The sequence below is a fragment of the Symphalangus syndactylus genome, chromosome 1 (genome assembly GCF_028878055.3).
Source record: "Symphalangus syndactylus isolate Jambi chromosome 1, NHGRI_mSymSyn1-v2.1_pri, whole genome shotgun sequence".
NCBI classification, from domain to species: domain Eukaryota; kingdom Metazoa; phylum Chordata; class Mammalia; order Primates; family Hylobatidae; genus Symphalangus; species Symphalangus syndactylus.
The window spans coordinates 89755715-89769058 of NC_072423.2; the positions used below are offsets into that span (position 1 = coordinate 89755715).

Below are 13344 nucleotides of genomic sequence, written 5' to 3' on the forward strand. Positions count from 1 at the left end.
CAGGTTTTGTGGAGCTGCTTCTCTTTGCTGGTCTTTTTCCTTCACATCACTGGGGATAGAACGCCAGGGCAGGGATCAAAATGACCACATCCACTTGGATGGCACCCAACATAGTGACCCCAGCAGCGGACACTTCATGATGGAGCCAGGAAGACAGAGGGGCTTCAGGGGGTTGTGCTGCAAGCATCATAAAAAGACCTGGGGGCTAAAAATGCTGGGCTCATTGTCTTCTCATAGAAGGGACACTGAGAGCTGAGATCATGCCATTGTACTCCAGCCTGGACGACACAGAGAGACTCCAGCTAAAAAAAAAAAAAAAAAAATAGGGCACGGAAGCTCTTAGTTGAGGGAGTCAACTTCTTACTTCTCCCAAAGCCAATAAGAGATCATGAGAAGGCTGGGCACAGTGGCTCACGCCTGTAATCCCAGCACTTTGGGAGGCTGAGGCGGACAGGTCACCTGAGGTCAGGAGTTTGAGACCAGCCTGGCCAATGTGGTGAAACCCTGTCTCTATTAAAAATGCAAAAATTAGCTGGGCGTGGTGGTGCATGCCTGTAATCCCAGCTACTCGGGAGGCTGAGGCAAGAGAATCACTTGAATCTGTAAGGCGGAGATTGCAGTGAGCTGAGATCGCAGTGAGCTGAGATCACACCATTGCACACTAGCCTGGGCGACAGAGCAAGACTCCATCTCAAAAAAAAAAAAAAAAACATAGAGATCATGAGGAAAGGAAAGCAATCAGGAGAGTCAGGAGAGATAGACACTAATGGTGATGTCCCTAAGTAGATAGGACAGGGCAGTGTTGTCTGCAAGACATGGACAGGAGAAATGGAAGAAGGTGAGACTCCACAGTCTTCCAGGACGATCTTGTGATTCGCTGGCTACCAAGACTAACAGTTCATCTCCCCAAGGTCCCAGGTACAAGACACTGAACCCATCTGTTTCCCCATCTGTAACCAAAGAGAATGGTATTCCACTTCCCTGAGCAGAGGTTGTGAGACAGAGAATTAAGCATGTTCATTAGCATATATGCCCTAGAAAGGCAAAGAGGAAACGGAGCAGTTTCTCAGACTGGGCTTGGTAGCAAAATGTTCAATGGAAAACACAGTTTCAAAATAAGTATAGAACATGCTACATTCTAGGCCTTCCCCAGGGTTCACCAGCTACAGTTCCCAATCAAAGGCTCTGACAAGTCCTGCTGCGAAGTGATCTGTTTCATTTTAACTCAGCTGAGCTTGATCTCAGACTCTCTCTCGCTATTAAGTCTATTACAGCTCTGGGCTCCTCGGCATGCATGCTGGGAAAATTCCCATAGCTCCTGCTTCCGGTGACAGCCGACCCAGGCTTTCTGCTGAAGACACAAGCCCAGAGGCTGGAGCTGGGCTCTGGGAAGGGCGGGGGCGAGCTCCAACACCCAGTCTCCTGAGGGTCACTCTCACCCTCCCAAGCCCATTTTCCATAGCTGAATAAACTTTATGAAACATAAATTTCATCTCATCCCTTCCTTGCTTTAAACTCTTAATGCCTTCTTGCCATTGCTGTTGGAATAAAACAGCAACGCTTTGGCATAGTCCCAGGTCCTGTGTGCTCCTTTCCCTCCAAGCCTTCCCTGCTTCACTCTGATCCCGTTACCCTGAGCTCCGTCCACCCTGGCCTCCCACGGCCACAATAGCCCAAGTGCTTTCCCACCTCCAGACTTTGCACATGCTGTTCCCTTTGCCTGGGTTGCTTTTCCCTCTTTCTTGACTTGCTAACACCTAGCATCTGCAGACGTGGCTTAAATGTCACTTCCCGGCCGGGCGCAGTGGCTCACACCTGTAATCCCAGCACTCTGGGAGGCCAAGGCAGGCAGATCACCTGAGGTCCGGAGTTTGAGACCAGCCAGGCCAACATGGCGAAACCCCATCGCTACTAAAAACACAAAATTAGCCAGGTGTGGTGATACATGTTTGTAATCCCAGCTACTTGGGAGGCTGAGGCAGGAGAATTGCTTGAACCTTGGAGGCGGAGGTTGCAGTGAGCCAAGATTACACCACTGCCCTTCAGCCTGGGCAACAAGAGTGAAACTCCGTCTGAAAAAATAAAAAGCATATGGCTCAGTAACTTCACTTCTGGAAATTTACCTTAAAGATACACTTGTAGATGTGAAAGCCATGTAAGGACATGATTCTTTGTAGCATCATGTGGAAAAGCAAGATTTGAAATGACCCAAAAGTCCATCCACTGGAGTTGGTTCAACAACTTATGGTGGTGCATCCACACAATATACAGCTGTAAAAGGAAAAAGCAAATGTGCTCACTAGGTGCTAAGATGCAAAGATCTTTTTTTTTTTTTTTTTAAGACGGAGTCTTGCTCTGTCTCCCAGGCTGGAGTGCAGTGGCATGATCTCAGCTCACTGCAATTTCGACCTCCCAGGTTCAAGCAATTCTCCCACCTCAGCCTCCGGAATAGCTGGGATTACAGGCACCTGCCACCACACCAGCTAATTGTATTTTTAGTAGAGACGGGATGTCATCATGTTGGCCAAGCTGGTCTGGAACTCCTGACCTCATGATCCACCCACCTCGGCCTCCCAAAGTGCTGAGATTACAGATGTGAGCCACTGCTCCCGGCCTCGGAAAGATCTTAAAAAGAGGGTAAGTTAAAAAAAAAAAAAAAAAAAAAAAGTGAATTACAGCGATTTTGAGCCTCTGTAAGTTTGTCCTACTTAGAAACCTGCTGTGACTTGCCTTCAGGCCATGCATCTAATAACCTTTAAAATCAGGTCTCTTGAAACAGGTCTGATCATTCTGCCCTTTGGGAAGCTGCCAGGTGCAAGGGAAACTGAGGCCACAGAATAGGCGTCCAACACACCCCCATTCTGTTTCTCAGAACCCTAAAAGTGGAGTCCTAGCTCAGGAAAAATGCAAGGTGTCTCCATCCAAGAACAAACACTCCCTTGCTTGTTGGAGCCCAGGCTCCCAAGAATTCAGAGCAGCTTATCCCATTAAAGGCACTGCACGCCCCGCTGGGGGCTTCAGGTGGATTCCTACCTCCTGCTGCACTGCGGTTTATCGTGGACAGAACATGTACTTACATGGCCCAGTGAGAGCCCTGACCCAGGCCTCCACCCCTGCACCTCTGCCCCAAGAGCCTTCTAGTGCCCAGCTCCTGCACCTCTGCCCCAAGAGCCTTCTGGTGCCTGGAGACAAGCAGAAAGGCAGGCTCAGTACTATGGCAAGGCCAGCTGGGTGTGCTAGAGAGACAAGAGCCCAGGACAAGGCTCAAGCAGTGCGGGACGAAAGTTGAGGGACAACTACTGCTGCATCTTCACACCCTTGGGGGACAATCCTCAGGCAAGGCATGGGCCCCACAGTCTCCCAGAGGGTCCCTAGGACAAAGTGCCAATTGCTTATAGCTGCAACCAGCTCATCAATGCCCCTTGATTGGTCTTTTTCTCTTGGCTCTCACCCGACTACTATCTCTGGGTCTGCTTTAGGGGGAACCCAAACTAAGAGTGTTCACAGGGCCCCTCCTAAACTGTGGGCCATCAGCTGTCTCTCCAAACGCCAGCAGGAGAATCTCATCAGGTGAAATGTGAAGCAAAGGAAAAACACCTGGACTGGGAGTCAGAAGAATGAGGCTCTCTTCCCATTCAGCCATCATAATCTGTGCAGCCTTAGAACACTCTCCTAACTTCTCTGAGCCTCTGCTTCTCAGCTGTAATATTGGGTGGGGAACAGTCCAGTTAAGCATGTTTTTATACTTGGAAAAACTTGGGAAAAGTGTTTACAGCTGTCCCCTGCCCCACCCCTGACCAAACTTTTTTTTTTTTTTTTTTTTTTTTTTTTGAGATAGAGTCTCGCTCTGTCACCCAGGCTCTGGAGTGCAGTGGCGCAATCTTGGTTCACTGCAACCTCTGCCTCCCGGGTTCAAGCGATTCTCCTGCCTCAGCCTCCCGAGTAGCTGGGACTATAGGCATGTACCATCACATCTGGCTAATTTTTGTATTTTTAGTAAAGATGGGGTTTCACCATATTGGTCATGCTGGTCTTGAACTCCTGACCTCATGATCCGCCCGCCTCAGCTTTCCAAAATGCTGGGATTACAGGCATGAGCCACCCCACCCAGACTCCTTTTTTTTTTTAACATTCAAAATGAACATCATTGACATGAGTCCTATTTGCAGAGGCAGGTTGGGGGGACTAATATTAAACTTAAATTGCATGCTAACTTATTGCATAAAGGAATAGCAATGAGGAAATTGGCACTAATTTTTAGCCACTACCATTTTGACAGATGGACTTGTTTGAAAAGTTGCAGCATGGGGGCAATGAGCCTTCTACGCTTTCATCCTGAAATCAGACCCCACGTGGCATCACCAAGCCAGGTGGGCTGTAGCAAGCTTAGGGGCCACAGGGCCACAAGTGCAAACCACTGAGACTTATGGAGGCATTATCACACGTCATTGTCACAACTCCATAAAGTAAGCCTGTTATTATCCCCATTGTCCAAATAAGGGAGCAGAAGCTGGGCGCGGTGGCTCACGCTTGTAATCCCAGCACTTTGGGAGGCCGAGGCGGGCAGATCACCTGAGGTCAGTTTGAGACCAGCCTGGCGAACATGGCGAAACCCCGTCTCTACTAAAAATACAAAAACTAGCTGGGCATGGTGGCGCGTGCCTGTAATCCCAGCTACCTGGGAGCCTGAGGCAGGAGAATTGCTTGAACCTGGGAGGCAGAGGTTGAAGTGAGCCGAGATCATGTCACTGCACTCCAGCCTGGGTGACAGAGCAAGACTCCGTCTCAAAAAATAATAATAATAAGGGAGCAGAGACCTAATATCCCACAGCTAGTCCAGCTGAGCAAGGCTCAAACTTGAGTTTCATGGGCTCCAGACCCCGCTCATGACCATGACCCTTTGTATCTTACTGGACAAAACAGCCTCTAAGTCCTTTACCTCTCTAAACTGTTTGGTTTCCATGCTCCTATCTCCCACATTCATTATTCCTGCCACCATGTGCAGGTTAGAGGCCATGACTACACTGTCGTCTGGACTGGATACCAGGTTGCCTTTGCAGTCAGGAAACACTTCAGCAGACCCTTCGCCCTGGGACACAGAGTGAGCAGCAGGTCAGAGAAGGGCTCAGAAGAGGGCGGCCTCGGCAAAGCGATGGGCCATGCCCTGGGGGTGCTTTCGCTCCATAGCCTCCATGGGTTTCAGTGGTAGCAAGTGCGGGGCTGCAGGCCTGTAATCCCAGTACTCAGGGAGGCTGAAGTGGGAGGATTGCTTGAGCCTAGGAGTTCAAGACCAGTCTGGGCAACACAGTGAGACCCCGTTTCTACAAAAATTTTTTTTAAATTACACAGGCGTGGCGGCGTATGCGTCTAATCCCACCCACCCGGGAAGCTGGGGTGGGAGGAAGGCTTGAGCCCATGAGGTTGAGGCTGCAGTGAGCCATGATCATGCCACTATACTCCAGCCTGGGTGGCAGGGCAACATCCTGTCTCACCAAAAAAAAAAAAAAAAAGGTAGCAAGTGGTGACTTGGTGACAGGGCAGCTTCTGCTTTCCAGCCCCACATCACTTTCCTTATCACAAATCCTCGTCCCCCCATTCATGACGACACTATCCTCTTTCCATCTCTCATGCACACTGTGCTGCACTGCCCAGATCCCCCTGCTAGGACTGAAGGATCAATCTCCCAGCTGCTGGGAAGGTGGTTGACCAGCAGCTCTCTGGTCAATGAGGCAGAAAGCCCTGCCCCGTGGCCCCAGCTCAGGACAGCTCTGAAGGGCCAGCCTAGCCCCAGAGCTCCCAGAGGGCGCTGGCTGAGGCTTCGAGAAGGCCCAGCAGCCCCACTCTCCCTCCCCGCTCCTTCCCCCCTGCCCATAGGTGTTCATGCTGAAAACACGTCTTAAGAAACTGCTGGCCTGGCCGGGCGTGGTGGCTCATGCCTGTCATCCCAGCACTCTAGGAGCCCAAGGTGGGCAGATCACCTGAGGTCAGGAGTTCGGGACCAGCCTAGCCAACATGGTGAAATCCCAACTCTACTAAAAATACAAAAAATTAGCCAGGTGTGGTGGCGGGCGCCTGTAATCCCAGCTACTCAGGAGGCTGAGGCAGGAGAACCACTTGAACCCAGGAGGCAGAGGTTGCAGTGAGCCGAGACCTCGCCATTGCACTCTAGCCTGGGCAACAAGAGCGAAACTCCGTCTCAAAAAAGAAACTGCTGGTCTGTCATTTTGTCTCAGAGGTTCCTTCCCAGAAGCAAGTCCTCTCCATCATCTTTTCCCTTCTCACTGTGGAAGCCCCCCAATGTCTGTGTGGTATTCCATGGTGTACATACTATGCAGCCATAAAAAAGAATGAGATAATGTCCTTTGCAGGAACATGAATGGAGCTGGAGGCCATTATCCTCAGCAAAGTTACGCAGGAAGAGAAAACCAAATACCGCATGTTCTCATTTATAAGTGGGAGCTAAATGATGAGAACACACGGACACAGAGAGGCGAAAAGCACACACTGGGGTCTATGGAAGGGTGGAGGTAGGGTAGAGGGAGAGACTTAGGAAAAATAACTGATGGGTACTAAGCTTAATCCCTGGGTGATAAAATAATATAATCTGTCTAACAAATCCCTGTGACACGAGTTTAACTATATAATAAACCTGCACATGTACCCCTGAACTTAAAATAAAAGAAAAAAAAAAAACAGAAAAGAAAATCATGATCTTGGGGAAAAAAATAAAAAGAAGTCTCCCAATATAAAAGGCCGCCAAGTGCTTACAGGAGACCCTTCCCCAGCCCAGTCACAATGTGGTGTCAGCTTTTCTCCCCAGCAGTGGGGTAAAGGTGGATGCTCGCTTACCACCTGTGGGCCTGGGGTCACATTTCCCACCTTCCCACAGGTAAGCGGTGAATGAGCAGCGCAGCATGGGGAAACCGAGACAACCTTTAATCAGGAAACCTCAGGGAGACGCATGACACCTGGCGGTACAGTCCCAGTGAGTGGAATCCCAGCTGGATGCAACTCTTCCTCCAGGAGAACTTGGTAGCCCCGACGCTTCTCAAAAGATGAGCCGGCCATGTGGTCCAGGGAGGATGCTGACAGTGGAAACCACTTCCTCCATTCTTACAGCACATTCCAAACACTTCTTGGGAACAAGGTTACATCCAGCCTTGGGGGTCTTCCATCCTCACCAGGGCCCCTGCAGGAGGGAGCCCAGGCATCCCCACCAGGTTCACCCTTGGAGCCGCCCTGCACACACCCTGGGCCACTGGCAGAGTGTCCTCTCTCCGGAGTCTCCCGGACAGTGACCTGCTTACATGGTGGACTCTTCCCCCTGAGAAGCCCCCACTGGGGGCTGCTGGGGGCCGGGGTGGGTGGTGGCTGCAAGGGCTGTAGAGAGTCTAGAGGTGGTGGGAGAAAGCGTGCGAGGCCCGAGGAGGGTGATGGGGGTCTTCGAGGGGCTGGGGTCCATCATGGAAAGTGCTGAAGCTTCCGTCAGGAGGGTGACAGGCAGAGGAGGCCACCTGGACACTATCTGGGCCCCAGAGGCTGAGAAGGAGCGCTCTGGAGTCACAGGAGGTGGCTGAGGAGCCCCTGGGGAAGCTAGAGGTAGAGTGGGGGCTCCTAGAGGGGTCGAAGGCCCTGGTGAGAGTCGAGGGGAGGCCCCAGGCTCCCCTGGGAAAGTGCCTGTTGGCCCCAAAGTGGGTGAGTGGGGACCATGAGCTCCTGCCGGGCTTGTAGGTAAAGTCTGTATTTTCGTCAAGTTCGTTCTTAAAAGGAGCTGGAGGAGATGAAGCACCGGCCTCGAGGGTGATGCTGTCGGGGACCCAGGACAGGAGCTACAGTTGGCAGGGGCCTCAGTGTCTCCACGCAGGCTCCGAGCAGCTTTGCTGAATGCCACATTTCTGTGAGCGGAGAGCCCCTGCTTTTCTTCCAGAGGAGACAGGGAATCTAGAGAGAGGAGGGCGAAATGAGATGCACAATGGCTCTCTCCAGTGGCCAAGGTGGCTCTGGGACAAGGTATACCAGGGACACCCAAGCTCTGTCCTCAGAGGGACCTCAGCACACCTGGTGAGGACCGGCCAGCTCCTGCCTCCAGGAAGGGAAGACTGAAGGAGCCATGAACGGAGGGAGGCAGGCAGTTAGCTATGTGACCTCATGCAAGGCATGCAACTCCCCTGAGCCTCTGTTTCCTCATCTGTAAAATGGGCACAGCAGTAAAGACTGAGTGTGAATGAAAGGGTACACGGAGAGTCTCAGCCTAAACCTCAATGTGAACTATAGACATTGGATGTCAATGACATGTCAGTGTCAGTGTAGGATCACCAATTATAACAAACACGCCACGCTGGTGTGGGGTGCTAATAGGGGGCAACGCCGTATCATGTGGAGTCTGAGGCATATGGGAACTCTCTGTACTTTCCACTCAATTTTGCCACGAGCATCAAACTGTTCTAAAAAATAATTTCTTTGAAGAATTTTTTAAAAAGTCTCATCCTAGGGCCTGGCACATCACAAAGGCTCAGTACACAAGGATAAAATAAACACAGATGCCCCTTGACTTACAATGGGGTCATGTCCCAATAAACCTGTAAATCAAAAATGCATTTCTGACCAAGCGCAGTGGCTCACGCCTGTAATCCCAACACTTTGAGAAGCTGAGGCGGCGGATCACCTGAGGTCAGGAGTTCAAGACCAGCCTGGTCAACATGGTGAAACCCCGTCTCTACTAAAAACACAAAAATTAGCCGGACGTGGTGGCACGTGCCTGTAGTCCCAGCTACTCGGGAGGCTGAGGCATGAGAATCACTTGAACCCGGGTGGCGGAGGTTGCAGTGAGCCGAGATCGCACCACTGCACTCTAGCCTGGGAGACAGAGCAGGACTCCGTTTCACCAAGATAAAAAAAAAGGCTTTTTTTTTTTTTTTTTTTTTTTTTTGAGACAGGTTCTCACTCGCTTGTCCAGGCTGGAGTGCAGTGGTGCAAACATGGCTCACTGCACCCTCAACCTCCTGGACTCAAGCCATCCTCCCATCTCGGCTCTCCTAGTTGCTGGGACCACAGTCACATGCTACCACGCCTGGCTAGATTTCATTTCATTTCATTTCATTATTTCATTTCGTTTCATTTCATTTCATTTCACTTTTGTAGAGACAGGATCCTACTTTGTTGCCCAGGCTGGTCTCAAACTCCTGAGCTCAAATGATCCTCCTGCCTCAGCCTCCCAAAGTGCTGGGGTTATAAGCATGATCCATGGTGCCCAGCAAAAATTCATTTAATACAGCTCACTTCCTGAACACCATAGCTTACCCTGGCTGACCTTACACATGTTCAGAACCCTTATACTGGCCTACAGTTGGGCAAAATCATCTAAGTCAATCCCTATTTTTTAATAAAGTGCTGAATATCCATGTATCACATATTGATAACCCAGGAAAAGATCAAAATTCAAAATACAGCAAAATTTTGATGGTTTCACATCATTGTAAAGTCAAAAAATCATTAAGATAAACCACCAGAAAGTCAGGAATCGTCTGTGAAAGAAGGAAGAAGCTCAGCAAAAAGAAAATGAAGAGTGAAGAAGCAAAAAAAGAAAAAATATCTGGCCAGGCACAGTGGCTCATGCCCATAATCCCAGCATTTTGGGAGGCAGAGGTGGAAGGATCACTTGAGGTCAGGAGCTTGAGACCATCCTGGCCAACATGGTGAAACTCCATCTCTACTAAAAATACAAAAATTAGCAAGGCATGGTGGTGGTCTGTAGTCCAGCGACTTGGGAGGCTGAGGTAGGAGAGTTGCTGGAAACTGGGAGGTGGAGGTTGCAGTGAGCCAAGATCATGCCACTGCACTCCAGCCTGGACAATAGAGCGAGACTCCATCTCAAAAAAAAAGAGAGGAAGGAAGAGTATTGAAGGTATGATCAAGGAAAAATCAGATGTTGTCAAGCACATAAAAAACTGGAATGATTATATTTTAAAAATCAACTATTCATATTAATAGATGGTTGCATAACTCTAAAAATATGCTTAAAATGATTGAATCACACACTTTAAATGTGTGAATTGTATGACATATGAACTTTATCCTTAGAAAGCTGTTATACTTTTAAAAAATCATCAAAAGAGGCCGGGCTCCGTGGCTCATGCCTGTAATCTCAATAGTTTGGGAGGCCAAGGCGGGACGATTGCTTTAGTCCAGGAGCTGGGACCAGCCTGGGCAACATAGCAAGACCTTGTCTCTAAAAAAATAAAAATAAAAAAATTAGCCAAGCGTTTATCACTTCATGGGCTTGGAAATAAAACAAAAATAGAAACAAAAAATTATCCAGGCAGGGCGGCATGCACCTGTAGTCCCAGCTACTTGTGAGACTGAAGTAGGAAGATTGCTTGAGCCCAGGGGGTCGAGGCTGCAATGAGCTGTGATCGCACCACTGCACTCAGTCTGGGCAACAGAGTGAGACCCTGTCTCAAAAAAAAAAAAAAAAAATCATCAAAAGAAAGCAATTCATATTCTACTTCAATAAAAAGTTGTTTTTCCTTAAAGGGAGCTCTTGTTAATAAGAGGTATGTGCTAAACATAGTGTATTTCAAGAGAAGGAGCTGGGCTCTGGAGGTTACCTCTTTGTTTTTATTTTTGTTTGAGACAGAGTCTTGCTCTGTTGCCCAGGCTGGAGGGTAGGGTGCAGTCTCAGCTCACTGCAACCTCCATCTCCCAGGTTCAAGCAATTCTCCTGCCTCAGCCTCCCAAATAGCTGAGATTACAGGCGTGCACCAACATGCCCGGCTAATTTTTCTATTTTTAGTAGAGACAGGGTTTCACCATGTTGGACAGGCTGGTCTCAAACTCCTGGCCTCAGGCGATCCGCCCACATCAGCCTCCCAAAGTGCTGGGATTACAGGTGTGAGCCACCACGCCAGGCCTTTGGGCCTCAGTTTCCCCATATGGAGGTAGGAGGGCAGGGTGGGAAAGAGCACAGGATAGGAGATAAGAGAGACCTAGGCTTAAGTCTTACACATCAGCTAGAAACTTAACTTCTTTCAGCCTTCATTTCCCCACCTGCAAAATGGAGATAACATAGCAGCCACGCTGGAACACTCCATGAATATTTAAATGAGGTAATACATTTAAATGAGGTATAAAATGCTCAGTACACTGCCTGGCACGTTAGCTAGCAATCAGTCTCTAGACAGTCAGGGGACTAATATCCACTAGCATGCAGAGAAGTTTGTGGCGGTTACAATGAAATACAATCTATAATGTCCCCAACATGATGGATTTAAAGGCTCAATGGATATTCCTGGCGCCACCTGTCCTAAAAGCTCATCATCCACAGATCTGAAGAGCTGCCCCCGAAAAGAGAACATACTCTTCAAAAGGTCAAAGGAGTTAAACAAATATTTTATAAAAAAGGAAATTCAGGCCACCATCAGTGAAAAAAATTCCCTGTCTTCCTAAAAGTTTAAAAAACATAAAATAGACCCAGCAATCCCACTGCTGAGTGTCCAAAGATTTAAAGTTAGTTTGGGGAAGAGAGCTGCAGTCCTGTGTTCACTGTGACACTATTCACAATAGCCAAGCTATGGAACCAACCTAAGCGTCCATCAATAGTACTTCATTGGGTGCATATACCACATTTCTTTATCCAGAATGGAATACTATTTAGCCTTTTAAAAGAAGGAAATTACAGGCTCACGCCTGTAATCCCAGCACTTTGGGAGGCTGAGGTGGGTGGATCACTTGAGGTCAGAAGTTCGAGACCAGCCTGACGAACATGGTGAAACCTTGTCTCTACTAAAAATACAAAAATTAGCCAGGCGTGGTGGTGTGTGCCTGTAATCCCAGCTACTCAGGAGGCTGAGGCAAGAGAATCACTTGAACCTGGGAGGCAAAGGTTGCAGTGAGCTGAGATCGTGCCACTGCACTCCAGCCCAGGTGACAGAGTGAGAATCCTCAAAAAAGAAAAAAAAAAAGGAAATTCTGTCATTTGCAACAACATGGATGAAACTGGAGGACATTATGCTAAGCGAAATAAGCCAGACACACAAAGACAATTATTGCAAAATCTCAGTTTTATGTGGAATCTAAAAAGGTTGAAGCCAAAGAAGCAGAGAGTAGTATCGTGGTTATGGAGGCTTGCAGGGGCAAGGGGAATGGGGAGATGATTGTCAAAGGGTACACAATCTCAGTTAGACAGGAGGAATATGTGTTGTGTTGTGTTTTGTGTTGTTTAGAGACAGTGTCTCTCTGTGGCCTAGGCTGGAGTGCAGTGGCGTCAGTTCTTGGGAATCAATCCATTGTCCTATCTAAAAGCATCGACTTCAGTCTGGAATCCTGGCTCTACTACCAATCAGCTATGTGATCTCGAGCATAGCACTTCACCTCCCTGGGCCTGTTTTCTCACCTGGCACAGGAAGATGACAAGAGTATTGCAGCGGTGCAGACACATGAGGTGTCCCAGCACACAGTGGATGCTCAACACATATTAGAGATTACTCTTCTGCAAAACGGACTTAGTTCCCATGTTGTAATTTAAAATACAGAAGAAAGCAGAGGAAGAGGTTAAGAAAGGGGATAAAGAAGAAAAAGGGAATGCAGGCCGGGCACAGTGGCTCACGCCTGTAATCCCAGCACTTTGGGAGGCTGAGGGGGGCGGAACACGAGGTCAGGAGATCAGAGACCATCCTGGCTAACATGGTGAAACCCCATCTCTACTAAAAATACAAAAAAATTAGCCGGGCGTAGTGGTGGGCGCCCGTAGTCCCAGCTACTCGGGAGGCTGAGGCAGGAGAACGGTGTGAACCTGGGAGGTAGAGCTTGCAGTGAGCCAAGATCGTGCCACTGCACTCCAGCCTGGGTGACAGAGCGAGACTCCATCTCAAAAAAAAAAGGGGAGTGCAAATAAATAAACATCATGGTGTGTGGCATCACGAGCACGGGATGAGGGGTCAGCAGGCCACAACACAGCTGTACAACCTTGCGCAAGCCACGTTCCCTCTCTGAGCATGCCTTTCTCTTATCCAGCCCTTTACAGGTTCCATGTACTGGAGAAGAAAAGCAAAATGGAAGAAGATGGCAGAGAAACTCCAGGACCCAGAGGCCCACTTACCTGGACAGGAAGAGCAGCAGTCCCCAGGGAGCAGGGCAGGGTCGGCACAGGCCCGCTGGCAGGGAACCTTCTCGCAGCTCACCTCTCCCAGCTGGGGAAGCAGAAGGACCCCCATGAGGAAGCCCAGAGCATCTTGCCTGCCCTGGGCAGTGCCCTCAAGGGCCTCTTGCAACAGCAGCAGGACCCACGGAAAGATCCCAGGACAGAGGCTGCAGTGCCTGAGCCCTCGCCTGGAGAACAGGTAAAGC

The 13344-nt window shown here is 49.3% G+C and overlaps 1 protein-coding gene across 11 annotated transcripts in view; it reads right to left on the bottom strand.

Moving 5' to 3' along the window:
* Nucleotides 1-6915: 6915 nt before the first annotated feature.
* Nucleotides 6916-13344, bottom strand: part of VWCE (von Willebrand factor C and EGF domains) — a 37703-nt gene continuing 31274 nt past the window's right edge. For all 11 annotated transcript variants that reach the window (XM_063641797.1, XM_063641789.1, XM_063641791.1 and 8 more), the window contains 2 exons: nt 13097-13187; nt 6916-7941 (listed from right to left, as the gene is read on the bottom strand). In XM_063641797.1, coding sequence (XP_063497867.1) covers nt 7304-7941; nt 13097-13187 — 729 coding nt within the window. In that variant the 3' untranslated portion in view covers nt 6916-7303. The remainder of the gene's footprint in view (nt 7942-13096; nt 13188-13344) is intronic.